This window comes from Cinclus cinclus, chromosome 23 (genome assembly GCF_963662255.1).
Source record: "Cinclus cinclus chromosome 23, bCinCin1.1, whole genome shotgun sequence".
In the NCBI taxonomy this organism is placed as follows: domain Eukaryota; kingdom Metazoa; phylum Chordata; class Aves; order Passeriformes; family Cinclidae; genus Cinclus; species Cinclus cinclus.
The window spans coordinates 6,975,932-7,002,639 of NC_085068.1; the positions used below are offsets into that span (position 1 = coordinate 6,975,932).

The 26,708-nt window shown below is 46.0% G+C and overlaps 2 protein-coding genes across 3 annotated transcripts in view; both read right to left on the bottom strand.

The window, feature by feature from the left end:
* Positions 1-22,961, bottom strand: LOC134052801 (ATPase family AAA domain-containing protein 3). 2 transcript variants are annotated; one of them, XM_062507464.1, is made up of 16 exons: positions 22,785-22,961; positions 21,948-22,024; positions 21,245-21,346; positions 19,731-19,790; positions 19,331-19,400; positions 18,348-18,513; positions 16,974-17,043; positions 14,786-14,941; positions 14,537-14,593; positions 13,519-13,644; positions 12,570-12,694; positions 10,349-10,400; positions 8,930-9,000; positions 6,585-6,752; positions 6,210-6,318; positions 1-300 (listed from the first exon to the last, which is right to left on the bottom strand). In XM_062507464.1, exons 2-16 carry the CDS (start codon positions 21,990-21,992, stop codon positions 121-123), a joined length of 1,557 nt encoding a protein of 518 aa, XP_062363448.1. In that variant the 5' UTR covers positions 21,993-22,024; positions 22,785-22,961; the 3' UTR covers positions 1-120. The 2 variants fall into 2 exon arrangements, with proteins under 2 accessions (XP_062363448.1, XP_062363449.1); XM_062507465.1 differs by having other exon boundaries at positions 1-296; positions 6,206-6,318; positions 22,785-22,940.
* The window catches only part of VWA1 (von Willebrand factor A domain containing 1), a 16,739-nt gene continuing 12,807 nt past the window's right edge, over positions 22,777-26,708 (bottom strand). Inside the window, exons 6-10 of the mRNA XM_062507416.1 lie at positions 26,341-26,610; positions 25,754-25,799; positions 25,295-25,361; positions 23,243-23,359; positions 22,777-23,175 (exon numbers count right to left, since the gene is read on the bottom strand). Coding sequence (XP_062363400.1) covers positions 22,777-23,175; positions 23,243-23,359; positions 25,295-25,361; positions 25,754-25,799; positions 26,341-26,610 — 899 coding nt within the window. The remainder of the gene's footprint in view (positions 23,176-23,242; positions 23,360-25,294; positions 25,362-25,753; positions 25,800-26,340; positions 26,611-26,708) is intronic.

The following is a 26,708-nucleotide window of genomic DNA, read 5'->3' on the forward strand; positions in this document are numbered from 1 at the left end:
CAGCACCCCCCTCCCTGGCACCAAGGGCCACCTTGCTCTCCACACGTGGCTCCACCAAACTTTTTTGGTGCCAGAAGCCCCTCCCAGCTTTCTCTCCCTCACACGAAACCTGCAGGCTTCTCACACCGGTGTCCCTTTGGGGAAAGGCAGCAGGGGGTTCCTGTCAGTCCCTTTGTTTGCTTCAGCACCTTCTGCTTTCAGCCACTCCATCTTCTGCCGGTGCTGCTGCACCGCGTCGGCCACGCGGGCGTCCATCATGGCCTCGGTGAGCACCCCGTCCTCCGAGGCGTAGGCTGCTGCCTGTGGGGACAAGGACACCTCACACAGCTCAGGGATGGCATTTCCCAGCATCAGGGGACATCTCAGACTGCTCCCTCTCTGTTCTTCTCTTCCCTATGCATGATTTCCCTCACAGCACTCTCCCTCCAAGTGGCCATCGCCAAGAAGAAGCTCTGCCCACATGTGGATTTCCTGAGAATCAAACTCCTTGTTTTCAGGAGAAAAGGCCCCACACTTGGCTCGTTTAAATTTCCTCTCCTGCTCTGAAAGGGCTGCATGTGTGACGCCAATAAGGTGAGGAGAGGTGGGTGCAGGGGGGTGATGGAACAACTCCACCCAAGGCAACAGAAAACTGTTTAAACACTGGCCTGGCAGAAGGAACATCAGTGCTGGGGGAACATGGGCAATGCAGTGCCTCTAAAGTGATGTTTCATGTGCACTGATCCTGCTTTCCTCATGCACTCCCTCAGGAATCTCCCCTGTATCACTTCTGTGCTGTGCCAGCTCACAGGACCTTCCCCTTTCTCCCTGCTCCCCTCTCAGCTCTGCTGGCAAACACTCCACCCTGTAGCTGCAAGAGGCAGCACAAACGTGACCACAGCTCCTTGGGGAAAGGACTGACCGTTCCTGGCACCCTTTGTCCAAGAGCCCACAGTGGGGACAGGCTGAGGCACACAGCAGAGGGACTGTCCCCTGTGCAGGGGACAGGCAGCACAGCTGGGGCTCAGCCTGGCCCCCCTGCAGATGCCAGCACAGCCGGTCCCTCGGAGCAGGGAAGGATGCTTGTGCTGTCAGCTGCACCCATCTCCAAGGTAACAGCAGCCCCCGAGCTGCAGATTTCTAAATCTGGTTCCTCCCTCTGCAAGTGCTCCTGTGAGCTGCTCTGTGCTGTGTTCAGGGAATGAGGGAGTTTGGGATGAGGGCTGGGAGCCCTGCAGGTTCCCAAAGCCCTCCAGGTTGGGCCTAGGAGCCCCAGATTTCCACAGAGCCACATCCTGGAGTGTCCTGTGCCAACCTTTGTGTCTCCTGTCCCAGTGAGGAATATTCACTTTGATTTCACCACACACTGCAGAGATATTCTGAGGCGTCACACACGGGCTCCCTCCATTATTGATGGTGCAAAACATCAATTCCAGCAAGAAACAAGCCTGACACCAAAAGCAGCACAGAAACAAATTTAAGTGTGACCCTTTTACACCAGCACTGCCCAGGGATGTCCAGGGCCAGAAGACAAAGCCCAGGATGAGCTGTTTGCTCTACAATCACCACAGTGCTGTGGGTTAGACCTGCCTATTACCTCACTGCAGGAGGAATAATTCTTTCCAGAAATGAGTAAAAGGTTACTCAGGCTGGTTTTCAGGCTCCTCTAACCTATTTTCCAGCCCTTTTTTTTTTGGGGGGGGGGGAGGGGGGGGTGGAACTGGTTAGACCACATAAGGTCTCACTCGCACAACCCACCAGAGCTGGCAAATGCTGGTTTCTCCTGCAAGCACCATTAAATCCTTTCCCTGTACAAACCCTTTGCAATCCTTCCTTCCTCCAGGCAGCACTGAAAAGTCAGGCTGGTGCTCCTGCTTAAAGCCAGGAGTAAACACTGGCCTAGGGGAGGGAGTGCAGAGAAGGAGCAGGTCTGTAAACAGAAAATTCTCCCTGCACAAAGTGCTGCACTGAGCAGCATCCTGAGGCTGCCACTTCTGCTTCCATCACCTGCCAAATATTCCCACAGCACCTCTCCCAACCCCACCTGTCCTCTCTGCAAAAGGAACACAGTGCAAAGGTTTTGTTCGGACCTCACTCACCCCTTTTACATTTTTTTTTTAAATACTGCAGGACTCTCCACGCATTCCTGGTGGGGTGTTTTCAAATGAAAAAAGCACTTTCCTGGGATGCATTTCTGCGCTTCCAAAGCTCAGAGAGGAAGGATGCCTTGCCTGCCCTCCTCCCTGCCACTGCACAGCCCAGCCAGCCCAGTGTGGAACCTCCTGCAAAGCTGTGCAGTTCACGCTCTGTTGATTTTCTCAATGACTTTCTATTTTTAGAAAGCCTTAGGCCCTCGCTGTCAAGAAAGCAAATGGGAGAAGCAGCTGCCCCTTCTGGGAGTAGCTTGCACACAACATAAAAATGGTACCAAGCTTCATTTGTATTCATACCTCTGCCTCCTGCATGGACAATTTTAACCCATTTTCTCCAGTGCAGCAATTCCTGTCTTATCCCTCAAACCCAATTATGAAACAATTTTGCTTGGTAGGGATGGAACAGAGGACAAGTCCAGCCTAAATGACCTCATGTTTCATTTCAGCCAAGACACGTGGTTTATTTTAACCTGGCCAGACTCATCTCTATCATTTGAATCCCATTTATAATGAAAATAGCCTGATCAAAAAAATAATCCCCCACAAAAATACAGCAGCTATTTTTAAAATATAAACAAGGTTCAGGGAGGAAAAAAAAGGCATTTATGTCAGTGGCATAAAAGGTAAGGAAATGACAGGAAGCTCACACTGGGACATAAAACTTCTGGGAATTCTCCTGAAGTGCTGCCAAAACAATTTTCCAAGATTACAGCTTGGAATAGTGAAAGGTTGCTTTTTAGTTTTGACATTTTATCTAAAGCACATGAGCAGGTTTGAGTTCAGTGCGGGGAAGTCTGCACACGACTGTAAACAGAGCTGAGGGGAATTTTTAAGGTGAAAATGCATCTAGTCCATGCTGGAGCCATAAAGGGCAATGGAAAAGCACAAGGACAAAAGGCAATGCTCAGTCTTCTGCAGAAGAGATTAAAATGGATTTCTAGCACGCACACTCTTTGCTGTGCCAGACAGCAATATTTTTCCCAGTGCTAGAGGTTACACTCTGGGCTTTTCTGCATCTTATTTTTTTTTTCCTGTTGGTAAATTCAGGAGAGACAGAGCCAGACTGAAACAGCAGTGAGGTAGAACTTCATGTAAGTGACAGCAAATCCATCTCAAATCCAGTTTACGGTGGAGTTAAGCCTCTGAAAGCTGCAGCTATTGCTCAGTTTGACTGAGATGTTTTTTTTTAAAGGCAATATTGGCAGAAGAATCCTCGTGGGAACTGAGGGCACAGGACACTGCTGCTGTCCCAGGGAAGAGCTGATGGTTGTGATGCTTTCACCTCCTAAAACTTCAGCATTTCTCCTTTCCCCAAATCACCTCTAGGATCCCAGAGGTGGGAGGATGATCCCAGAGCTGCTGAGGATTCCAGAAGCTCCCAACTCCATCAGGGCCACACAAACACCTTCCTGTGCACAGGATTAAAGCTCAGGTGTGCACTCAGAAAGGGGCTGCTCACATCAGGCACAGGCTGGGATTATGGACCCCTGCAGGGCCCAGAGATGGACTTGCATGATCCCTGTGGGTTTTTTTTCCCAGCTCAGGATATTCTGTAATCAGATTATTTCCCACCTTTGGCAGGCAGCACCTTGAATTAAAAAACCAAAAATGATACATGGATAGGAGATATAGGAAATACAGAGTGTCTGTGTACATAAGCACCCTACAGCTGCTGCATCCAGCTGAGGGAAGCCTGCTAAGGATTTTTTGGAGTCAGTTCCTGGTTCCTCCAGCCCCTACCTACCCTGAACACTGTAGCTATGCAGTTAACTCATCTTGCCAAGCTATTTTTAACTCTGCTCAGCTCCCTGACCCAGTTCAGAGCACAGCCATCCACAGGGGTGCACCAGCACCACGGGAAGGAGAGCAGGAAAGCAGGAATTTGAGAATGGAAAACACTACCAGAAAAGCTTGATAACTGCAGCCTTCAACCCTCCCTCACAGCCCAGAGCACTGGAGCAGCTACAAAGGCACCTACAATGAGTCACCAGGGCTAAAACAGGGTCTAAAATACCAACAGCACCCAGGAGATGAGCTGGGGGTGAATAAAAACCACCAGCCTGGAGAGGGGCTTATCCCCAAACCTGATGAGGGGCTTCACAGCCTCAAAGCCAAAGGCAGGGGGGACACATCCTGCCAAGGGCAGTGCCCAGAGCTGGCAGCAGCAGCAGCCCCAGCCAAGCTCCAGTTGGTCAAAGCTCCAAATTCCTTGTCCAAAAAATGGACCATGGGTTTTCACACTTTGATAAGTTTGGTCCATTTGCAGATTGGGGGTTAATTTTCCAATTACAGCTTCAGGTAATGAAATAATTTACCCCAAGTTTGCTCCCCACAACTCACTTTTGTTTTACATTTCTTGGAGCCTGTGAGGTGTCCTTGATTGCCAGCCCAGTGAGGAACTGTTGTGTCTGAGCAAAATGGGAAATCTGCAGCTCACACTGAACGTGGAGTTGAGAGTTCTACACTAAAGAACTGCAGGATTATAAATATATGAAAAACAGAAAATCTAAAATCCTGAGGTATCACAAGTAACTGAAAAAGAACCCCCAGAGCATCAACAGCTCTGGCTCCCAGGGCAGTGCTGAAGACAATTCTTATCCCACCCTGGCTGCCCTCATGTCCTCATGTGCAGTCCCTGGGCTGCTCACTGACCCTTGGCACATCCCACTCCCCTTCCTGACCAACAAGAAATGAAATCACTTTGATTTTAACTTTGATTTTAACACAGATGAAGTTTTTTTGCCACATCCAACCAACTCAAATATTTCACCCCACCCTCTCCTGTGTGCTTTTTTTTTTTTTTTAAAGCCCTTCTTTTGATGAAAGCAGAGTGGAGCACAAGTTCCTGTTGCAATTTTACATCAAACCTTGTTAACAGTGCTGGCAGCAAAAGGTTCATTTTAAAAAGCTGTCAGGGAAAATTAGTCACCCCCACCTTTTTCATTCCTGCACCAGCACTTAAAGGATAAATGATAAAAGCTGAGGTCACTCCTGGAGAGTAATAACAAATTTGCAGATAAGGGGTGATAAAAAGCAAAGCATCATTTATCACAACTTCTTATTACAGGAAATAGTTGACAGCAAAGCCTTTCACATACGTGGGGCAGATGACAGCACACATTTTGAAATATGCTTCAATATCACAAAAATTATACAGGAAAATTAACCAGCTGTGTGCTACCAAAGAATAAAATAAGAACTGACAGCATTCAAATTGGACCTCAGCTCACAACTACTGCAATTAAAATTAATTATACTAGAAAGGATAAATATTTCTGTCCTTTAAAAGGTGGAAACCCAGTAGTAGAAGGAATGAAATGCAGAAACTCTAAGATGTTTGTGAGCTGCTAAACTAAATGAAAAATTTAAGAGCTAAACAAAAAGCCACTTTGTTTTTACAATCCCTGAAAGGAAGCTGACATGAGTAGGTTACATGACACACAAATTGGAGCACATTCCTTCAATTGATATTTCTAGGTTAGTTTATGAAAATACAAAATCCAGTAAGAAACTGGCAGCTGTGACAAAACAAGGTGAAAACCTGATTAAAAAAAAAAGAAACACTAAAGCTTGCTAAGCATGTGAATAATTATACTCCAAGTGACTGCATTTCTTATTTTTATGTATGGAAGAAATATCTATTTTTTTTTTTCAACTCCAATTTCAGTTAGTCTTGTTTCTTTAACAGCTCAAGTTGCACTGAAAGGGTTTAAAACAGAGGAATGAAGGATGGTTTAGTGCCCTAATGAGGGCAACAACATCAGGTATCTCTTCTGCTGAGCTTCCTGAGCCTGACCATGAGTGTGGTCAGCATGGACTGCCCAAATCCACTCCAAACTCACCTGATTTATTTAAATTCCATAAGGGGTTTTCCATTAGGGATTATCAAAACTGTTTCTGTTTATGGGATGAGGAATTCTGCTGATATTCCAACACCCACCCCAGAACCAGCAGTGTACTGGTACCACCCTATGGACAAATGAAACTTTCACAGGGTGAGATGATCTGATCTTTGCAGAATCAAACCCTCAAACCTTCCAGGAAGGGAAAAGGAAGGAAGGAGAAGAGCCCACTCACCTGCCATGCCACAGCAAGCTGAGAGATCTCCCGGCCAGACATGCCCTCAGTCAGCCTGGCAATCTCTGAGCACTTCTTGCCATAATCAAACTGGGCCAGCTTCAACCTCCTGAAAGGCAGAACAACCTTTTGGTTGATGTGCAGCCACACCACAGGAGTTCAGTTTCCTGCTTCCTGAATTTTAATGGCACAACAAAAACTGCGGGACAGCATCGCGATAGCCAGAGGCATCTCCCAGCTCTTGTTGCTTGTTGAAAGTGGATTTATAGACAGAATACACAGGAAAGGGGATAAGCAAAAAAAAAAAAAAACCAAAAATAAAACAAGAAAAGAAAGAGGATTCTCCAGGGGGGGAGAGCTGGGAGGGGTACTCACTGTTTGCCCTCTGTGGCTGGCTTCAGGACGTGCTGGTCGAAATACATCCTGACGAGCCGCTCGCGCTCCTCCAGCTGGGGCAGGTCAAAATTCACCATCTCATCTATCCTGTCATTGATGGCCCAGTCAAACTGCTCAGGCTGGTTGCTTGCTAAAACAAGCATAAACCTGGAATTAGGGAAAAAAAAAATAAAAAAAAAAAAAGGATAGACTGACAAAGCCATAAGAATAAAAATCGATGAACTAAGTCTGAACGTCGGGAGCTGCTGTGGTTGGGAGCAAAGATGTTTCATCACTTGGAAAAAACCTGGATTTCTTAGAAATAGCTTTAACAGCATCTTAAGCACACTAAAATGTGTTTTGGGCTGTTTAGAACACCCTGATGTATGCAGAGCAAGCTCTTCTCCATGATACAGATGTGCTGCTGCATTTTGGAGCTGGAAACCCTTTTTTTTTTTATTATTGCTTTGTAATGATGCTTGTTCCCTGTGCCAATACTTTAATGCTTTAATTGATGTCACCAGTTTAATAGTGCCTGATAATCTGAAATGGGCTTTTAAGCACAGCTATTGGAATATTGATGTTCTTGCTGTCTGGTTGAATCATTGGCTACAAGGGGCTGTGTTCTCTGCTGTCATTTCTGGAGATAACTTGGCCAAGACAAAACTGTGGCTTTTCTACCAATGAAACACAAGCCTGGATTAAGGCTTGCCATGCAGCCTGATATTCAGTCAGCTATCCTTCAAGATGATTTTGGGAAGCTGAAAGGCAGCAATTCCCAATGCTGGTGACAATTCCCTGCTGAAGGAAGAGCTCTCCTCAGGGTCTCACCAAAGCAGCCCCATTTACGCGCCCCATTACACCCATTCCAGTGAGCTCCCACTCATGGATGCAGGACTGCTCCTTGCCCAGAGCAGCAATAAGGCTGCTCAGAAGTAAAAAATCAGTGCATGAATCACTGTTCAGTGTCCTCGAATGGCTCATGGTTGAAATCAGGGCTGAATTCAATGTGAGAGCTCATTGCAAATGAGAGCTCAGCTGTTCTGAGGGAGGCAGAGCATCCCCAGCACCCAAAAAGCATCCCCAGAGCTCTTCCAAGGCAATTTAATATCAGGGGAAAGAAAGAACCATCCCCTACCTGTCCCTGATTTGCAGGATAAATACTTTTTGTGTTTATTCTTTCAAGTAACATTTAATAATAATTAATTACACTGAACGCAGCTTTCCAGAGCAACTCCGTGTATTCTTCATTTCAGAAGAGATTTGCTCTCCTCCCAAAGGGAAAAACAAGGTTCTTGCAGGATCAACACCTTGCTTTCTAGCAATTTATTTATTTTAGAAAAACTTCTCTTCCCAGGTACCTCTGGGACAGAGAACTACACAAAAGCAATTATCAGTTACAGTTGCATTGGTTCCAACAAGCTCAAGAGATCCTAAGGACAGAAAATGTCCTGGAACAGTGACCTTCCAGGATATTTATTTCAATGTCATGAGGTTACTTAAAAAGTCTTTCATTCCAGCCTCACTGAGGGCAGTTCATCATTAAAAACCTCACTTTCCCACATAAAGAGACAACTTCTCTTTTTTGGCTCAATTGTGAAAGGAGAAATTTTAACTAAGTAAAGTTCACACCAAAAAAAAAAAAATCAAATATTATTTGAAAAAGGTGAAGGAAAGGTCACCCCTCTATTATGATAGCCAGGAAATGGCTTTGGGTAAAATGAGCAGTGCTGTGCAGGGATTTCCCATCAATGTGCCAAAGTGAGCAAGGGTGAGGGACAGTGACATTGCCATTGTCACCTCAGCCCTGCCACTATGCTCAGCCAGGAGGGAACAGCTCTGGGATCCCACATGGAGTCAGATGGGAAGAAATGGAGGCACATGGAAACTCATCTGCCTCAAAGTTCCTGCCCACACAAGCACAAGATGGGAAGAGGTCACTGGGGAGGAACAAGCACCACTGAAGTGTTTTTCCAGGGAACATGAAGCACCCAGCCAAGATGAACTAGGAATTTTTGTGATAGTGATTTTCCTGGGCTCTTGTATAAACAGTAACTTACCAAGAAAGAAAATATAAACATCAAGACACTCAAGATGTCCAAATACATCCCCAGTTTCAGGAAAAAAATTTCCTTGTGATCTGATTTCCAAGTACCAGGAAAAGTTGAAGGAGGACCAAGCTACATTCAGCACATAAACTCAAAGGGGGATATTCTCTCCAGATTTTTTTTTTTCTTAATCCCTCAGCAGCACAGATAATTTCCAACTTCCATTTTTACACCAGGGACCCTTTAAAGACTCTCCTCAATCCAGGGAAATAGCAACTGCTGAAACTGGATACTCACTTGTTGCTGTGCTGCCCTGTCCTGTGCAGAAATGCATTTAGAGTTGCTCTGAGATCTTCACTGATTTTCTCCTGCAAAGATGAAACCCAAAGGAGGATCAGCTGCTGAGCACTGCAGACAAGGTCACAGCTTCAAGCATCATTATGGACAAAGGGAATTCTGTTCTTGTCAAGCACTTGTACATTACAGCAGAATCCAAAGCATCTTGGGGGAAAAAAAACAATTTATATTCCCAGGAGAAAGGTTAGGAAGTAAAGCTTCCAGGAGAGAGACTACAGATTTATCCACACTCATCCAGTGATGTGCTTGGTTTCAAATCCAGTGCTCTGGCCACTGGCCCAGGTGGCTTTCCCTGCTACTTTAGCTGGGAAGTCCAGTGTGACACAGGAAAATCAGCAAAGGATTCACTCACACACTCTAAGTAATCTTCTGGAGAGTTCTTTAAAAACACAACTGGGATTCAAGCAGCAGGTCCAGACTGGATGGACAATGTGGTGACTGACTTTGGAAACACAAATTATTTATGCAGGAGAAGATGCTGCTGTAAAACTTTGTTCATGTAGCAAAAAAAAGCAGTTCTGTAATGAAAACTTTCAAAGACAAATATCTGTGGGGACAAAGCCCAAACCCTGCAAGGTACCATCGTGAACAACCTTCAATATTTGCCTCTCTCTTTCCTATTTTCCTGCATCAAAACCCCAAACAAGACTGGAGCACTGATGCCTTTTCTTTGGTCTTCAAATTAAGAGTTAGCCACGGTTAAGGGGTTTTTATCTCGGTATTTAAAAAGGATTTTTATGGTGCAACAATTTGATGAGGTGGAATATGCTGAAATGCACATTCATGGTAGAGCACATCTACAATTTCATAGATTTTTGTAAATTAGCATATTTAATAAAGGTGTTTTAATGAGATGTTTGAATAAATAGCATGAGATTTCTTTATTACAAAGTACTTTTCTTTAGATGGGTCTAATTTTAGTTTATAGGATGTGTTTTAGAGGGGACTATGGTTTTTTTAAGATAGTGCAGGGTTTTTTGGTTTTTAATGGCAAGGCTTTCAGGCTGTTTGGGGTTTTTTTGGCCTAACAGAATATTAGGACTATGTCAAAATACTAGATTTAAGGAATTACAAACATGCTAATGATATTGAGAACACATAAGAGGTATTTAAAAGAAAAAACAAAAAAATAATCACGGCACCACCACCCATCTTCTGCAGGCAGGAATTGTCAGCTTCAAGACGCTCATTCCATTCCACAAAACGCTGATTTCTTGTCTCTGCCATCAGTTAACCAGTGAGCACTGAGGCACCTGCCAGCTTTCATTTTTTGCCCACGGAAGGCAGACAATCAGAGTGCAGGAGGCTGCTGGCTGGCACTGCAGCAGGAGCAGGAGCAGACACACACCAAGCACTTACTGTCGCCCTTTTCCTCAGGAACGCGTCCGCTTCATCCACGAACAGCAGGAGGCTGCAAAAGGAAAGCACTACACAGTAACAGGACATGGGTAAGTGAGGCTCAGCTGGCTCCAGGATCTTCCTGCCCCACTGCCAGGAACCCACAGCTGGCAATAAAAACCCCAAGGATTGCACAAGCAGCCTCATTTCCTCGGGCAGCGTTTCGCAGCTAAGCTGCACAACCCGTCCGTGGTGTGTGCACCTGGGTCAGGCCAGTAGCTGAAAAATGGATTCACTTCACACACCTCAGGCCATAAAACTGCCCCCAAGCCTCTGGAGTTCTGCTTCATGCTGTTCAGAAGCAGACTGAAGCAAGACTGAGGCACAGGACCTTAAACTGCTCTGGATTTTTAAATCTAGATGGGTGTTTTTATAGGCATAGTTTGGAGTTTGTGGCTGGCGGTGCTGGATGTTACTGCCAAGCTGCAGTAGATATTTGAAATTTAGACCTGCTGAAGTCTGAGAGTGCTATTTCACCATTCCCTCCTCTTTACAGAGAGGTGGGAAAGGGCACAATGCAGAAAGCTTGGTGACAGTGACACCTCCCTGCCATTTTTCTTCCTTATGCCACTCTGAAAAGCTCAAACCAGAGTCCTCTCCTCAGCCTGCTTTGTTGTTTTGTGAGGCTTTTCTTTTCCAAAACACCACTAATGTAATGGTTTTACTACCTGTGGAGAAGTGAATTAATAAAGTCCATGAATTATTCACCAAAATAAATTCACTTACAACCCAAGGGCAGTGCTCTTCCCAAGGGACTCAGCCTGTAAAGATGTTTATCAAGAACAGAACCAGGCTGCTCATAAAGCTGTCACAGCTTGTATTACCTCCTTGCCTAGTTTTAAACCCAGCTTTCTTCCAGGAGATCTCAGGCCTATTAACATCTTCCACCCAGCCCCAGCTTCTCCCAAATATTCTCTGCAGAGGTGTCTGTTATCACAATTTCACCTAATAAAGGCAACAGCTAAGACTGGTGGATATTCAGAATTAAATTTGTTTAAATACTTCAGTGCTGCTGGAGGTGAGAATATTGATTCTATGGACACATGTAAGCTTTGATCAGGAAGTGTAGGAAGCTGAAATGCACACAGATTTTTATCAGGCCAGAGAAATTCAAGACCCAGGCAGTGCTGTAAGAGAATTCCTTAATGGAAGCATCCAGCTGAGCATCCTTGCTTGTCTTCCAACTTCTCACTTTAATTCTAAGCTCACTTAAATGTTAACACCTTCCCTTCTATTGCTCCTCAGGAAAGAAGCTTAAAATTTTAAATTCTTAGGACATTTCCCTGCTTTTTTCTTTGTAAGGGGAAATAGAAAGATTTAGGAGATGAATGAAGGAAGGATTAAAAGAGACACTGCAAGGTAATGCTCATCTCGAGCAATCAGAGAACACATAAATCATGGGGCAGCCACATTTACAGATCTGAGATCAAACCAGAACAAAACCCAAAGCAACACCCTCCGAAAGTTCAATACTGGATTTTACCATCCTGACTAGACAAACAACTCCTCAGCTACCTCTGCACTGCAAAAATCCATTTACATGGGTAGGACATTAACTCCACACTCCTATAAGATCTGGGAGCCAACATTCAGCCTCACCATGAGGATTCCCTGCAGATAAAAATTTGCTTTTAAAGGTGACTGAAAAAACAAAAGTTCTTTTATGTGTTTGTAACTTTTATACCTGATGCCTTTAGCATCTGTATCCTCCTTATCCTCTTTTGTTTCTTATAATTCACTCCTGTTTTGAGACTCAAGAAGCTAGATTTAAATACTACCAATGTTTTAAAATTTCAGAACATCCAGAGTGTGAACACCTGATTTGTGCTAAATCTTCTAATTACTGTCACATCATTAATCACCCTGAAGGAAATTTGTCCCAGCTTTCAAGTGGGCAGGAAGTCTCCTCCTGCTTGGTGAGATCAGACAATCAAGTTATGACTGATCTGGAAAAAATTGGTATAAAAAGGGTTTGAGAGAAAAGCAGAAAAGCAAAGGCTTTCAACTTCTTAAATATTACTAATTAACAAAGATTCACCCATTCTAGGAAATCTTTAGATTTTGGGTTTGCTCAGTGTTACCTCACTCAGTAACAGAGGCTGAGGGGCTGTATTACACTGTTGTGGTGAGGGTTTTTTTGAGTAAAAACCCAAACTGAGGATTCAAGAAAAGCTCAACTTACCCTCTCCTACTAGTGTTGGCCCAGTCAAAGAGTTTGTGCATGGCTGTGACCCCTTCCCTGCCCATGGGGGCCACGTCCCCTCCTGTCATGATGGCATAATCCATGCCTGAGTGCACAGCTAATTTCTGGAAGGAAAAAAAAAACCAGCAAATTATACCCTTTCTTTCACTGCAAGGCCATGGAGGATGAAAATGGAATTAAAGCAGTTTAGTCCTGTCAGTGTGATTATTTGCAGAAGGGAGGTATTGGCTTGTTTATGTTCTTTATCACTTAGTGGCAATTTTAACTTGTGTGTTGTTTATTTTTTCAATTTCTGTCCATCTCTGTTGGCTTTAGAAACCTAAACTAGGTGGCTTTACAAATCCAGTAGGTGCCATAGTAAGCTTTAGGTGCCAGAAAATTACTGGGGTAGAGGTTGAATGTACTGAGAGAGGAAAAAAAAATTCAACTTGCATCAGTTTGTCAAAACTACCACTGTTAAAAAGTTGATGAAACCTCAGATCTTGTGGACAAGCATTGAAAAGCAAGGGGAAAAAAAAAATCAAATTCTGATTCAGATCCATGTAGAAATTATCCTGGCAGTGCCTGTGCACATGGAGCCATGCCTGTCTCTGCTCTGGGACTGTGAGCAGCAGCAGAAAGACCCCTTCAGCCAAAGGCATAAACCCAACAGAGGAGGAGATGAAGTGGCTGCTGCTGTGATTCCCACAAATCCCAGTTGCCAAGGGCCTTTCCCAGATGGAAAGGCTGCTCTGCCTCCTCTCAGCACCAGAATCCAAGTGATTCAGAGCTGAAGCAGGCAGGCTGCCCTTTCCTCCCTCCCCAACAGGAATACAATGTTTATGCAACACTCCAGCAATAGATTTCAGCCCAGGGAGGCTTCTCAGGCCCTGGAATTTTCAGAACACTTTGCAACGTGCAGGTTGGCAGAATGTTGGCAGGTTTTTACCTTGGCAAAGAGAGTTTTTCCAGTGCCAGGGGGACCGTACATCAGAATATTTCTGTACAAGCTTTTGTTCTTTTTTGTGTTTCTTGTTGCTATGGCAATGTCTCTCACACGTGCTTCCAACTGGGGCTGCAAGAAAAGAGTTAAATGTAAGGACCAGAAAGCACAAAAAGAGCTGCACCTACCAGGTTCCCAGATCAGTACCTGCAGGAAGGAGGCAGCACTCCAGGCTCAAGCTTTTAAGTCTTAACTTCAGCTGCTCATGACTCCACACCAAGGTAATTTCCTGTCCTATGTGAGGATTTACTCCATTTTCTGTCCACTTGGTTACAATTCTTTCATAAGAAAAAGGAGCAGTGCAGGAAGCAGTGCAGTGACTACTCTAGGAACAGATAAGACCTAAATATTCACTTCCTAATGATGTCCTGGGAGGGATATGTCAAAACATAAGCAACTCTTTCCTTCTCAAGTCATAAACTCATATTTATATTACTACTGTATTTGGGGATACTGAGAGAGAGCTATTCCTGCAGGAACATTTTCTCTCAGCAGCTTCAGTCAGCTCTTAAATTTGCCTGATAACCAGGAAGCAAATTTAGAAGCAAATATACAGAAGTAGCACTAATTAGCAAGTTAAGAACCAATCTCAGGGTGGGCAAATGCACACAATATTTCGATTTTTTTGGCCTAGAAGCAGGTCTGGGTTCAATAACCCTTAACTTGAGATGGCACAAGTGGAATTCTGAATCTTAACAAGCTGAATACAGAGAGAAACTGCACCAGAGCAAGGACTGAATTAAGACTTCCAACTGCTTTTCATAGAGGAAAAAAGGTGAACAGGCTGCTTAATGCATGTCACACTGAACACAGGAGCTTATTTATGGTCTCAGTGTCCCAAGGGTGCTATGACTCCAAAACTGCTGGAATTACAGCTTTAGAAGTGAGTTTAAAGAGCCAGCAGCTCTTATTTAGAATCTAAAGTCATCCTTCACAGCCCAAGACAGGAAAACAGAGTACTCACACTGAGAACAACTCCTTCAAGGGCATCTTGAGCCTTGCTGGTGAGACGTTTACCAACCTTGAGAGGACAAATTCAGTTACTCACAGGTAGAAAAAAAAACCCCACATTTTGACAACTCACTTGGACTAAAACATCTTACAGAATGCTCAGCCCATCCATTCTACCTCCAATATTCTGTTTATTCAGACCCACTGACAATCCCAACCTGAGTTTTGCTGAGTGTAACACGGGAACAAAGCTGAATTTTACCTTGACAGGATGTTTCAGAGCCTCCAGCACAGTGATCCGGGAGGTTTCCCTCACCAGGGAGGGTTTGCCCAGCCTTGCCTCTATGTAACGCCCTGCTACAGCCGTGGCATTTTTGGCAGAATAAACCCCCACTGCCAGCAGGGTCAGACCTGCCACCTGCAAAGAGAAGGGAGAAATATTAAAAAAAAACCACTTGGCAAGGCAGTGCTGTTGTGTGCAGCCTGCCCTGGGGTAGGGAATTAAGATTCAGGACAAATGCTGACCAGGAGGGGTTTATTTTTGGTAAGGTGTTTTATCCCTGTTCAGACACTCAAGGTCTCACAATCCCTGTTCACTGACTGCTCTTGCACAGCAAAAGGCAGAGGAAGCACAAGTGAAGCATTTAGTCCTGAATCCAAAAGTATATCCTGCCCAAAATGTGTGGGGCTGTCCAGATTTTCAACTGGATTGAATAATGAAGATAAAACAGCCCCAGCAGCCAGGTGCTGCCTGCCAGAATGCCCCTCAGAACAGCAGAAAATGAAAGCTCAATTGAAGATTCCATGGTAAAATGGAATGTAAAATTCAGCCACAGCTGAATTGTGGCTGCCACCAAGGCACAGTGGGGAACAAAAAGGGAATGTCTGCTAAAGGTGCCAGCCCCAACACAACTGGGAACTGGGGACTCCAGAGGAGCAACAAAGCCAGACCCATCATGGGAATGGGAATTACCATCACTGGATGGGAACTGCCATCACTGCACTGGGCTGCTCTTTCAGAAGCCCCACAAAATGAGACATTCCCATTGATCTGCCAGTGAAGCAGAAAGACTCCAGACTTAGGAGTCAGCTTAAAGCTGATGCCAATAATTTATATCACAGAAAAGAGCAAACTGCAGCAATTGCTTTTAAAATAAGCTGACTTTTCCTGCAAGTACAGATCAGGGTCAAAAGCCTCAAGGACAACAAGGATGGCACTGTTCAATAAACCATGAGGCACCATCTGTTCGCTCTCACTCTGCTGAAATGTGTGACATCACTTCTGTTCTGGGTGGAAACACGAAGGGATCAGAACTGTGAGTTCCAGGATGCAAAGAGTGAGGGATCTCAGCTCAGATACAGAACAGTTTTCACCTTTTTAGCAGCCTCCCTCTAAAAGCAGTGCCATGATCTCATGCTCTCTTAGACCATCCACCAAAATTCCCTCTGCATGGATGGATCTGATCTCACAGACTTTTGGACTTCATTGATGCTCATGCCACAAGATACAGAGAAACAAAGCTTTAAAACTGAGTTCTGTATTGAACAAAAACCCAATTGCCAACTGTAAAAATCAGTCTGATTACACAGCCTAACTGTTTGCCATAAAGTATCAAGCAAAGGAATGGGTCTCTGGTCAGTAAACAAAGTGAATTACACTAAAACCACAATGAACAAAAAACTTGGAAGTAGAACCTTTGAGGTTCTGCTTGGCTGGGAAGAGGAATAGCAACCCTTAGAACAGACAGTTGAAAATTTAGGCTTCATTTACAAGAATCTTAAAATAACTGACTGGTTCTTACCTTATAGTAATTTCAAAGCAACAGAAGAGAGGAGTTCCAGCTGTGTTATCCCCTTTCCAAAAATATACCTTTTTTTTTTTCAGCTAAAGGTCCCAAATTCACAAAAGAAGAGAATATCAGAAGCAAAAAAAAATGACCACAGTGCAGGAAAGCTGGTATCTGGGTCAAGTGAATGCACAGCTTAAAGCACCAAGCACTGATCTACAAAAGACTCTGAATGCTGCAGACATCCCAGGTACAGATGAAAAAGGAGCCACTAAAAGCTTGTCTTGTTCTCCCCAGTGCTCTCAGGCAAAGGATGTTTTGTGTGTATAAAATCAGAGGGTGGAGCAGATGGTGGTGACTGATTTAAAGCAAAATTTCTATTTTAACCAGCCATGCTATCAAAAACATATTTTCACTGCTGTTTTGTTTTAAGTATTGCACTTAGAAACAACTTTATGTCCCCAAGGTTCCACTGCCAAGCTCTTTGTCCTGTGAAAAGATGCTGGTCTGGCTTTTAATCAATTCATTTAGCACAGATAAGAGTTCTCTAAGTGCTCTCTAGGCTACATCAAAATTAGATCTAAAGCTGTGACACAATCAGGAGTTTAACACATATTTACAGAAGGCTTTTCTGGAAGTTACTGCCAGATATCCCAACCTTACCGTGGCTGTGACTTTATCCCAGTCTGTTACAAAAGCACGGAAACCTTCCCCAAAGAGCATCCCAGCTGTCCTGTGGTAAGCAAACAGCAAGGCAAGCAAGAGAGAACAGGATTTCAAGGACTGAATTGATAAATTTTAAAAACAGACTTTCATCTTGTATTAAAGTTAATATTCTTCAGAACAAGTCAAAGCTAAGGGCTCACCTCAGAACTGGAACATGAACGAGCATGGAAAATATTTTTATAATCATCTGATGTCTACACTTGAGCTGGGATTGAATCCAGAAAAGCATCTGGCCTTAAGACTGTACCAATTTACTTCTTTAATGCATTATTTGTGCTGAACTGTAGGCATTTAAAGCTTCTTTTGTTCAAAATCTCAAAGGATCTACAATTAACCAATGCCAAATCTAAACACCCACCCCTGTGGAGACAAACTGCTTTATACCTTTGTGGTGGATGTTCTGAAAGAACTGAGGGGTTCTCAGGGTAACTCAGGTGTAGGCTTGAAATAATCTCTTAGAAAAACTGTATCACTATAAATGTCTCTGGTTGCCATTCAGGTGACAATGTAGCAAGACAAGCAGGGAAATTCCTCAGAGGAACAAACCCCAGGTTCTCCCAAATCCCGGGACACACTTGGAGAAGCACCAGAGGAACAAACCCCAGGTTCTCCAATGTGCTGGGACACACTTGGAGAAGCACCAGAGGAACAAACCCCAGGTTCTCCAGTGTGCTGGGACACACTTGGAGAAGCACCAGAGGAACAAACCCCAGGTTCTCCAATGTGCTGGGACACACTTGGAGAAGCACCAGAGGAACAAACCCCAGGTTCTCCAATGTGCTGGGACACACTTGGAGAAGCACCAGAGGAACAAACCCCAGGTTCTCCCAAATCCCGGGACACACTTGGAGAAGCACCAGAGGAACAAACCCCAGGTTCTCCAATGTGCTGGCACACACTTGGAGAAGCACCAGAGGAACAAACCCCAGGTTCTCCAATGTGCTGGCACACACTTGGAGAAGCACCAGAGGAACAAACCCCAGGTTCTCCAGTGTGCTGGCACACACTTGGAGAAGCACCAGAGGAACAAACCCCAGGTTCTCCCAAATCCCGGGATACACTTGGAGAAGCACCAGAGGAACAAACCCCAGGTTCTCTCCAGTGTGCTGGCACACACTTGGAGAAGCACCAGAGGAACAAACCCCAGGTTCTCCCAAATCCCGGGACACACTTGGAGAAGCACCAGAGGAACAAACCCCAGGCTCTCCCACGTGCTGGCACACACTTGGAGAAGCACCAGAGGAACAAACCCCAGGCTCTCCCACGTGCTGGCACACACTTGGACAGGCTCCAGGCCCTGGCCTGACCTACTTGAGGGACTCGAGCACGGTCTGGCGGTGCTCGGCCGCCTTGATGCGGATCTGCTCGCGGATGATGTCGGCGTTCTCGCGCTCGGCCTTGGCGCGCGCCCGCGCCTCCGCCTCCACCCGCAGCATCTCGTTCTTGTGCCGCAGCTCCATCTCCCTCTCCACGGTAGCTAAGAGGGAAAAAAACACAGCAGAGAGGTCAAATTTTTGGGTGGTTTCGTGCCAAGGAGCAGGAAAATCCCAGAGAAGTCGCTGCGCAGCGCTCGGAAGGGGGAGAAGCAAAACGGAGCTGCCGGTATCAAATGGGATTTTGGAAGCTCAAACGCAGAATTGTGTGAGAGGAGAATTAAGGAGAAATCCAGGAGTAAAATAACCCAACCCTACAAGGTTTCAGCACTGGGCTGTTTTATTCAGGCTACACTTTTCTCACTGGATGGCAGCACAGCTGTCCACATCTGTGCTCGGAGCAAACCAGCCTTCCCACCCCATTCAAACACAAATTGCCTCAACATTTCTGGGACTTGCACCCCAGCGGAGTTCTGCAAACCCAGGAAACCTGGCAATTCCCAAAACAAAAAGAAACTAAGCAAGTTTCACACTACAACTTCTTTTATTTTCTGCATTAAACTGAATGGAGATGAGGTGACACAGATTCAACCATTCCTCCCAGAATTCTGTTTTGTTTCTCTCCCCTCCTCAAAACTGGTTCTATTTTAGGTTGTTCCAGTATAAAGTCAGAAGATGTTCCAGTATGAAATCAGGAGATGCTGACAGCTCATTGAGAAATCCAGGAGTGACAGGGCAGATGTTTAGGAGTGCAGCCCTTTCTAAAACTAACCTTGGAAACAATTGGTAATTTTAGCACTACTGGGATTTACCTGCTCTTGCCAATCTGACATCAAACACAGCATGGACACAAAGATCAGCACAAGGACTCCACATGCCCTCAAACCCTCAGCAGCCAAAAAAAAACCAAAGAACACTCACCTCGCCTCATGGCCTCCTGCTTCTGCACAGATTCCTCCTGCTTCCTCAGATTTTCCTCATTAGCAAGTTGCTACAGGGAGAAATGACAGCAGAAGAGATGTTGATGTTGTAAGAACTCCATCAAGTGTAAACTTGAGTGCTACATGTATTTTGAAAAAGCTGGAGCTCAGGTTGAAGTGTGTTTTCCTCTCCCCCATTTCCCAGATTTATCCTCCTAATTTCAATCTGCTGCTTTCTCCTAGTGCCCACCTTTGATGTGCCAGGCCAGCACTGCTGATGTTCAGCAGATAATACAGATAAACTGTGCCCAGCAGGACAGGGCACTGCTCCAGAGCATCTTTTGGATTTAAGAAGGCTCCCAGTCCATTCCCAGCTGGATCAGAGCAGGAATCCACCCTACCTGCTGTCGCATTTGCTCATCGTAGCGCTGCCGTGCCAGTTTGTCCTGGTACTGGGCTCTCTTCAAAAAACAAAATAGAATTGAGAATACATAGACTAGGCAGTTAAAAAACAGCCTGGTCCTCAGGGAAATGAGGTTCAGGAGGAAAAAAGGAACAAGTAAAATGGGAAAATCCACACAAACAGTTATCCTGGATTTGAACGTGAACAGGGCAAAATATCCTCAGTCAGCACCAAAATCTCCTCTGTGCTGAGAAGTCTCTGCAGTCTGACTTCATTTTTAGGGATCACAGACGTCAAAACAAAGAGCAAGTATTTCTTGGCCCAGAAAAGGAGACTTCACAGGGAAAACCAGGGTTTTCATGTTCTAAACCACATTATCTGGACTGGTGACTGCAAGCAGTAGAACTGTCAGGATGTGCTGATGGGCTCTGGTTTTGATAAAGATTTAACTGTTCCTCATTAATCCCTCTTATCAATTTTCCACTGTAACTCCAAATAAATCCAAATCATCTCCACTGAACTGGAAGAGGGCTGAGGATCCACATCCACCAGCAGGGAGGATTCTGTATCAGGGGGTGACATCATTCTCTATTCCAAACACAGGGACAGCAGAACACCTTGGAAATGATCTCCTCAACAACAGTAAAACATCAGGGACTAAACCAAGACTGAGTTTGCTGGGATTTCAAATAACCCATGAGTTTGATGTGACTTCAAATGATGGCCTGTGAGCAGCAGGAGGTGAAGAACCAACCCCTGAGAGCAGCTGAGTGTGCAGCTGCTTCCTGGGCCAGCCCCGCTCAAAGTCCAAACTTTGCCAGGGTAAAAGCACCACGTGCCAAATAAACATTTCTAGCAAACTTCCCAAGCTGGATAAACCATTAGAATGAATCAATTCCCTCATCTCCTGAGTTCTCAAGAGTTAAGAAATCTCCATAATTTTTCTTTTAATATAAAAGTCAGCCTTTATTTTCCCTGTTTCAGGATTATTGTCACGTCAGTGACTCGAGCTAAAACAAACCATGAAGAGCCAACACTGCTCACAACTACTCAGATTTGTAACACTTCTCCTCTTTAGATATTTTTTCCTGTTTAATTCAGAAGAAATATGGTTTCAATCTACTTAAGACTGAAATCCAAATAACTCAGAGCCATTTCACTGTCCAGGCTAGCAGTTGATAAATCAGTATTGCTCAACACTTCCCTGAAAAGCCCTTTAGGAAAATCCCAAATAAACAAAAACCAGAATGAGAGAAACTGTTACCATCAGTTCCTTTGGATGTTCAAGAACTTGGGAACAAAAACCCAGCTCAACATCACAAATCCAGGACAGAACAGGGGCTCAGCCTGTGAACACCTCCAGAACTCTGGCTGCCCATGACCCCCTCGCCCCAAGAAGGGATAATTAAATAAAGGGATAATGAAAGGGATAATTAATGCATCATTGCCTTTTTTATAAGGGAAGGTACAAACAAGGTCTCCCCTCACTTGGCTTCCCCCTCACTCCCTTACTGCTTGATGCTGTTTGGTTTCTTCATTGAGTGTTTTCCTTCTCTCTTCTGCTTGGACCCGGATCTGCTCATTCTTCAGCTGTTCTATGGCAGCTTCGTACTCCTGGTGAAACAATCAGAGAATTTCATTATCAGAAATTCATAAATCACCCTGGAGTAAAATTCTACTGACAATTATATTCCAAGAAATCTCCCAGTAATCAGAGTGGTACCCTTAAAAGATGAGTATTGACTCAAGAAATGTAATATAGGGTAATAAAATGATGGTAAGAAACAGCGTAATTAACCATTTCAGGATTAAATACAATTTAAAAAAAAATTCCAAGAGACCAATCAACACCCAAACAATGCCTAAACTCCTTTATAAGACAACAGAAGTCTGTCCTTCACCCATCTACTTTAAAATTCCCATGTCATCCCCCAAAACCAGCAGTGTTATCCCAGGAGTTACAAAACCACTCAGGATGTGCAAGTTTTAATCAAACCCACCAAAAAAAAAAAAAAAGTGTCAAAATAGGCCAAATTAGCTGAGACTTCACCTTGCAGAATTGCATTTCTTTTCCCTAATGGCAAATCACAACAATTTGGTGAAGCTGAACAGAAAGGAAAATTTTTCATCCTCTACAGAGGAAAAAATTTAACTTTTGACCCTCCCAAACCTGGCAGCTGCCTGAGGAGTTCACACGTAAAGAATTACAACCCACCTTGAGTTTGGTTTGCTGTTCCAGCTGCAAGGTCTGCTCCTGCATCTGGGCAAGGTTCAGAGCATCTTTTGCATGGCCTGGAGGGTGGGAAGCGATTATGGACAGTGAGAGGTCTTTTCTCAGCAAAGAAAATGCTCAGACTGTTCAAGGCACCCTGTTTCAGTTCAGCAATGGCACATTCAACCTTCCAGGGGATAAATTATTATGGAACTTCTCAGCAAAGCTGTGGAAAAGATCCAACCAAGGCCAGGCTGGAATAATCTGGGATAGTGGAAGGTCCCTGCCTTGGCAGGGGTGAAATGAGATGGGATTTAAGGTCCTTTCCAACTCAAACCATCCTGGAAATCTGTGATTTTATGAAGATGCTCTGGTGCCTCCCTCTCCTGTCACAAACCCTTCAGGAAGCCCTCAGAGGCTGGGAATGCTGATCCCGGGACCCCAGGAGAGCAGGGCAGGAGCCAGAGGCTGCCCTGGGCAGGTGGGACCCGACAGGACACGGGGGGATGCCAGGATTTCATTTCCAGGGTCAGGCTGGAAGGGCCCCAAGAGTCTCATCTGCTCCAGCAGGGTCATCCCTGGGCACAGGATTGTGTCCGGCCAGATCGGGAATATCCCCAGGGAGAGACACTCCACACCCTCTCCGGTCTCCGTGAGAGTGGAACAGACAATTCCTCGTGTCCAGGTGGAATTTCCCGGGCACAGCTTCCTGCCCATTCCTCGCGTCCCACGGCCGGGCCCCACGGAGCAGAGCCCGTTCCCTGCTCTGATACCTCCTTTCCACACATCCCCACGCCGTGACGACCTCTCCCACCCTCCATAACCCATCCCCTCACGCACGGGACGCGTCCAGCTCCCGCGCCGCCTTGGCCGCGCGCTCCAGGCCCGTGGGGTCGAAGTTGCTCCATTTGTCCTTGGGCGTCTGACGGTCCCCGGAGCCGCCGCTACCCGGGGCGGGCGGCAGAGAGAGGCCAGCCGCACTGCCTGTGCCGGTGCCCGGGGTTGCCGCGTCCCCGCCGCCGCCCGGCGCGGCCCCGCGGTTCAGCCCGAACAGCCACGACATGAGGGCGGCGGCGGCGGCTCCACGCGGGGGACGCGCGGCGACCCGCGCGCATGCGCCGACGACAGGCCGGCCTCCCATTGGTCCGCTGGGGCGCTGCGCCACGCTCTGATTGGCGGAGATGCGCCGCTTGTGGGATTTGATTGGTTGAGGAAGGAGGGAGGAGCGGGACTGCCGTGTGGGGGGACGGAGCGCCGGGAGGGACAAAAGGAGTGGGGCGGCGCTTCCGGGTAGCAACGGGAGTGCGGGGCGTTGCTAAGGGCCGCGAGGCGGGCACGGCCTTGGAGTTATCCCGGATTTCCCTGGAAAACGGCACGGCCTTGGAATTATCCCAGTTTTCCCTGGGAATCGGCTCCTTGGAATGGCAGAGAGGATGGGAAAGCAGAAAAGGGGAGCGTGGAGGAGCCCGTGGCTGTGGTTATCTGGGATATCGAGCGGGATTTCCCATGAAAATTGGCGCCTGATCCAACAGTTTGGAATGGGAAAGATGGTGAAAAAGTGGAAAAGAGAAGGGGAGCACAGGGAAACCCATCCCTTTGGATATCTGGGATAAAGAGCACGATTTCCCATGGAAATCGGCTCCTTGTCCAGCTGCTTGGAGTGGGAAAGATGTCAGGAAAGGGGAGTGGAATTCTGCAGCCTGAAACGGTATGAAACACGGAACACTCCTGGACCATGCCCAGGAGGGGACACCTCCTCAGATCTTTTCTCTAAATGTTCGTGTTTTTTCCCAAATGCACGCTTAGAATCACGGAAACATGGAATGTCCTGAGCTGCAAGGATCAGAGTCCCCTCACAGGACAGCCCAACAATCCCACCCTGTGCCCGAGCGTGTTGTTCACACATATTTACCAGTTCTGCCAAGATTTCAGTGACTCTCCTTGTAAAACAATTCTTACTGGAACTAAGGCTTTATCAATGCATTTCTATTTTTACATTTACAACGCATTTTTTGAGGGATGGGGGTGAAGTTTTGTGTAAACCAGGCTATGCAGGCATGGGTAGAACACACACTTCCCAGTCATTTAAAATGATGATTTAACATAGTGATCTCAGAAGCATTCCCCAACTTTTATGATTCTATGAATGCCAGATTTTCAATCCCTGGAGCAAAACCCACAATTCACAGATTTGCCATAAACCACAAAGGAACCATTGAGTAGCTCTTGTATTTATATTTAATTGTCTTCAGAAGGGAGTGCTACAAGTGGGGGAATGACACGTTAATGTATTGATAAACTATGCAGGGAGTTGTGCAAACTTAATTTCTGTCCTACAGCAAGAACAAACAAAATCATCTTATTACATGAGCAGTTCCAGGGGTTTTGTCATCCATTCAGAGATGAGATTAATCAGTCACAAATGCACATTCCAAAGGAGGACACAAATCAGGTGAAAATCTCTTTATAGAGTTAATGAATGACTCACCTCCCTTCTATCCCTCTCTCCAACAAGGCAGCCCAAGGAAAATGCTCCAGAAATGTGGAGATGAAGGACTCAGCTCTCAGGAGACAAAGTCAGGGATAAAAGTTCCTCTCAGCTCTGAAAGAAACTGTTTTAAGCTCTTTTAAGAAGGATTTGTGAGGCTGCGTGGGGCTCTCCAACAAACAGCACAGCTTCAAAAACAAGTTCCACATGTAGGACAAATAAGCAATAAATTTAAAATAGAGCAAGTGTTACTGAGGGAGGGTGTTCTCACCAATGCTGGGGTTTAGCAGAGAAGTATCTACATTTCTTTACAGCCCTAAGCCCTGAACTTTGAAACCATCTCCTTGGTCACTAGGTATTTATAATCAATTTTTCTTTTTTTTTCTCTCCAGCTCCCCATTCCAGGGTGGCTTAGAGACAGCGAGTTCAAGCCTGGGGTCAAAGGGAAAGAATCAGATTTACTCTTAAAACCTTAGATTTTTAAGTGTAGCTCAAGCTTAGCACTGGGTGGAAGCCAGTGGAACCCAGACAAGACACCAGAGATGTGCTGTGTGTGTTCAGAGTGCAGAGGAATGATAGTGCTGGAGACTTATTGCCTGTAATTAGTCACAGAACAGGCTAATTAACCTCCATGAGGACAGCAGGACTCCCATGTGGTGAAAAGGGATTGCAGGAATGCCAGACCAATGCAGTGGTGATGAACCAGGCAGGACCACAGAAACAAAAATAAGTGCTTTAAATGGTCTTGTCTGGCTTTTTCTGGACTCTCAGCTGCTCCTTGAGCTCAGCTGAGGGCTGAGAGCCCTGGAGGGACCTGCTGGGGAAGCACCTTCCCAGGATTTTGGGTTTCCTGCTCTCTCACACTCCAGGTTCCATGGCTATTGGCAGCAGGAATGGATTTGGCCACGTGGAATCTTTCTCTGAGCACCCTGGATGAACAGCCAGGGCACTGAACAGTCCTGGATGTGCTCATAAGCTGCAAAAATACATCTGGATCGACCTTTAATAAATAGAGAACAGGCAGCAAGCAAGCAATGGTAAGGATCCACCACTTTGCCTTCAGTTTGTTATTTGTCAGGCGTGTTTATATGAAATGGGCGCAGATTTGGCATCTTTTAGTCAGATTGGTTGTTCCATCCAGCCAGGCCAAGCCTCTAAGCTCTGGGAGAACTTGGCTGGGGACAGGATTTGGGCTGGACAAGCAGGACACCTCAAGGGACAGCACAGGCTGGGAGAGGAGGTTTTTTCCTCCCCTGGCTCCTCCTTTTGGTCCAAGTCCTTGTCCAAGCAAGATCCCTTGCTCTGCTGGGAATCCGCTCACTCTGGTCTGTCACGCTCTCTGTGCCTGTATCCTTGGGCTTCTGTAGCTGGAAGAACACAAGGAATATAAATGTCAGCTTTAGCCACCCATTCTCCACATCTGAGCCAGGGATCCCACCCCTGGGGGCATTTTTACTCTCACTCCAGCCTCTTTCTGGGAAAAAGGGGCTTCTGTTTCTTCTTTCTGTTTAGTTTTACTCCATCCTATCAGCGATGCTTTAATGCCCATGACAGAAAGTGGGCAGCAGAAGGAAGAATTGTGTCTTTGTAACTGGCTTTGTTATTTGTCCCCTGCCACGTTGGAAGGTAAAGGGCAACCAAGGCTTCAGATGACTTTTAAACAGCACTTCCAATGTCCGTGGCAGCTTTCAGCAGTGTTCCCACCCTTGTTATCCCGAAGTAGCTCCACGATTGTCTCCACTCCACGCTTTTTTTCCTCCTGCCTCCAATCAACTCCACTAGGAGGAGTCTTACTCCTAAAAACGGGGGGAAAGAGCTCGACTTTGGTCAGTACCAGTTTGGAATATCCCAGCCCTGGGGTCTCCTCTGTGACCCTGTAACACCCGGCTAAGGATGCTCGCAGCTCACCTGGCTGCCTGTGCACGGTGCGGCAGAGCCTCTGGCCGGGCCGGTTCCTGTACACGGGCTGGACACACACCTTGCCCGAGGTGCCCGAGGGCAGGTCGCTGAGCAGGACGCTGTGCACCTGCGGGGACACGCTGAGCACCGAGGAGCGGCCGCTCTGGCGCCGGCAGCGCACCCGGTAACCCAGCACCGGCCCGGCTGCAGCGTCCCACGAGGCTCGCAGGATGTTGGGACCCATGTCCTCGAAACGGAGGTGACTCACCTTGGAGCCCTCTGCGGAGAGGGGAGCGCAGAGAATCACACGGGAGCACAGAGAATCACACAGGATCAAACAGAGAATTACATAGGATCGCACAGAAAATTACATAGGA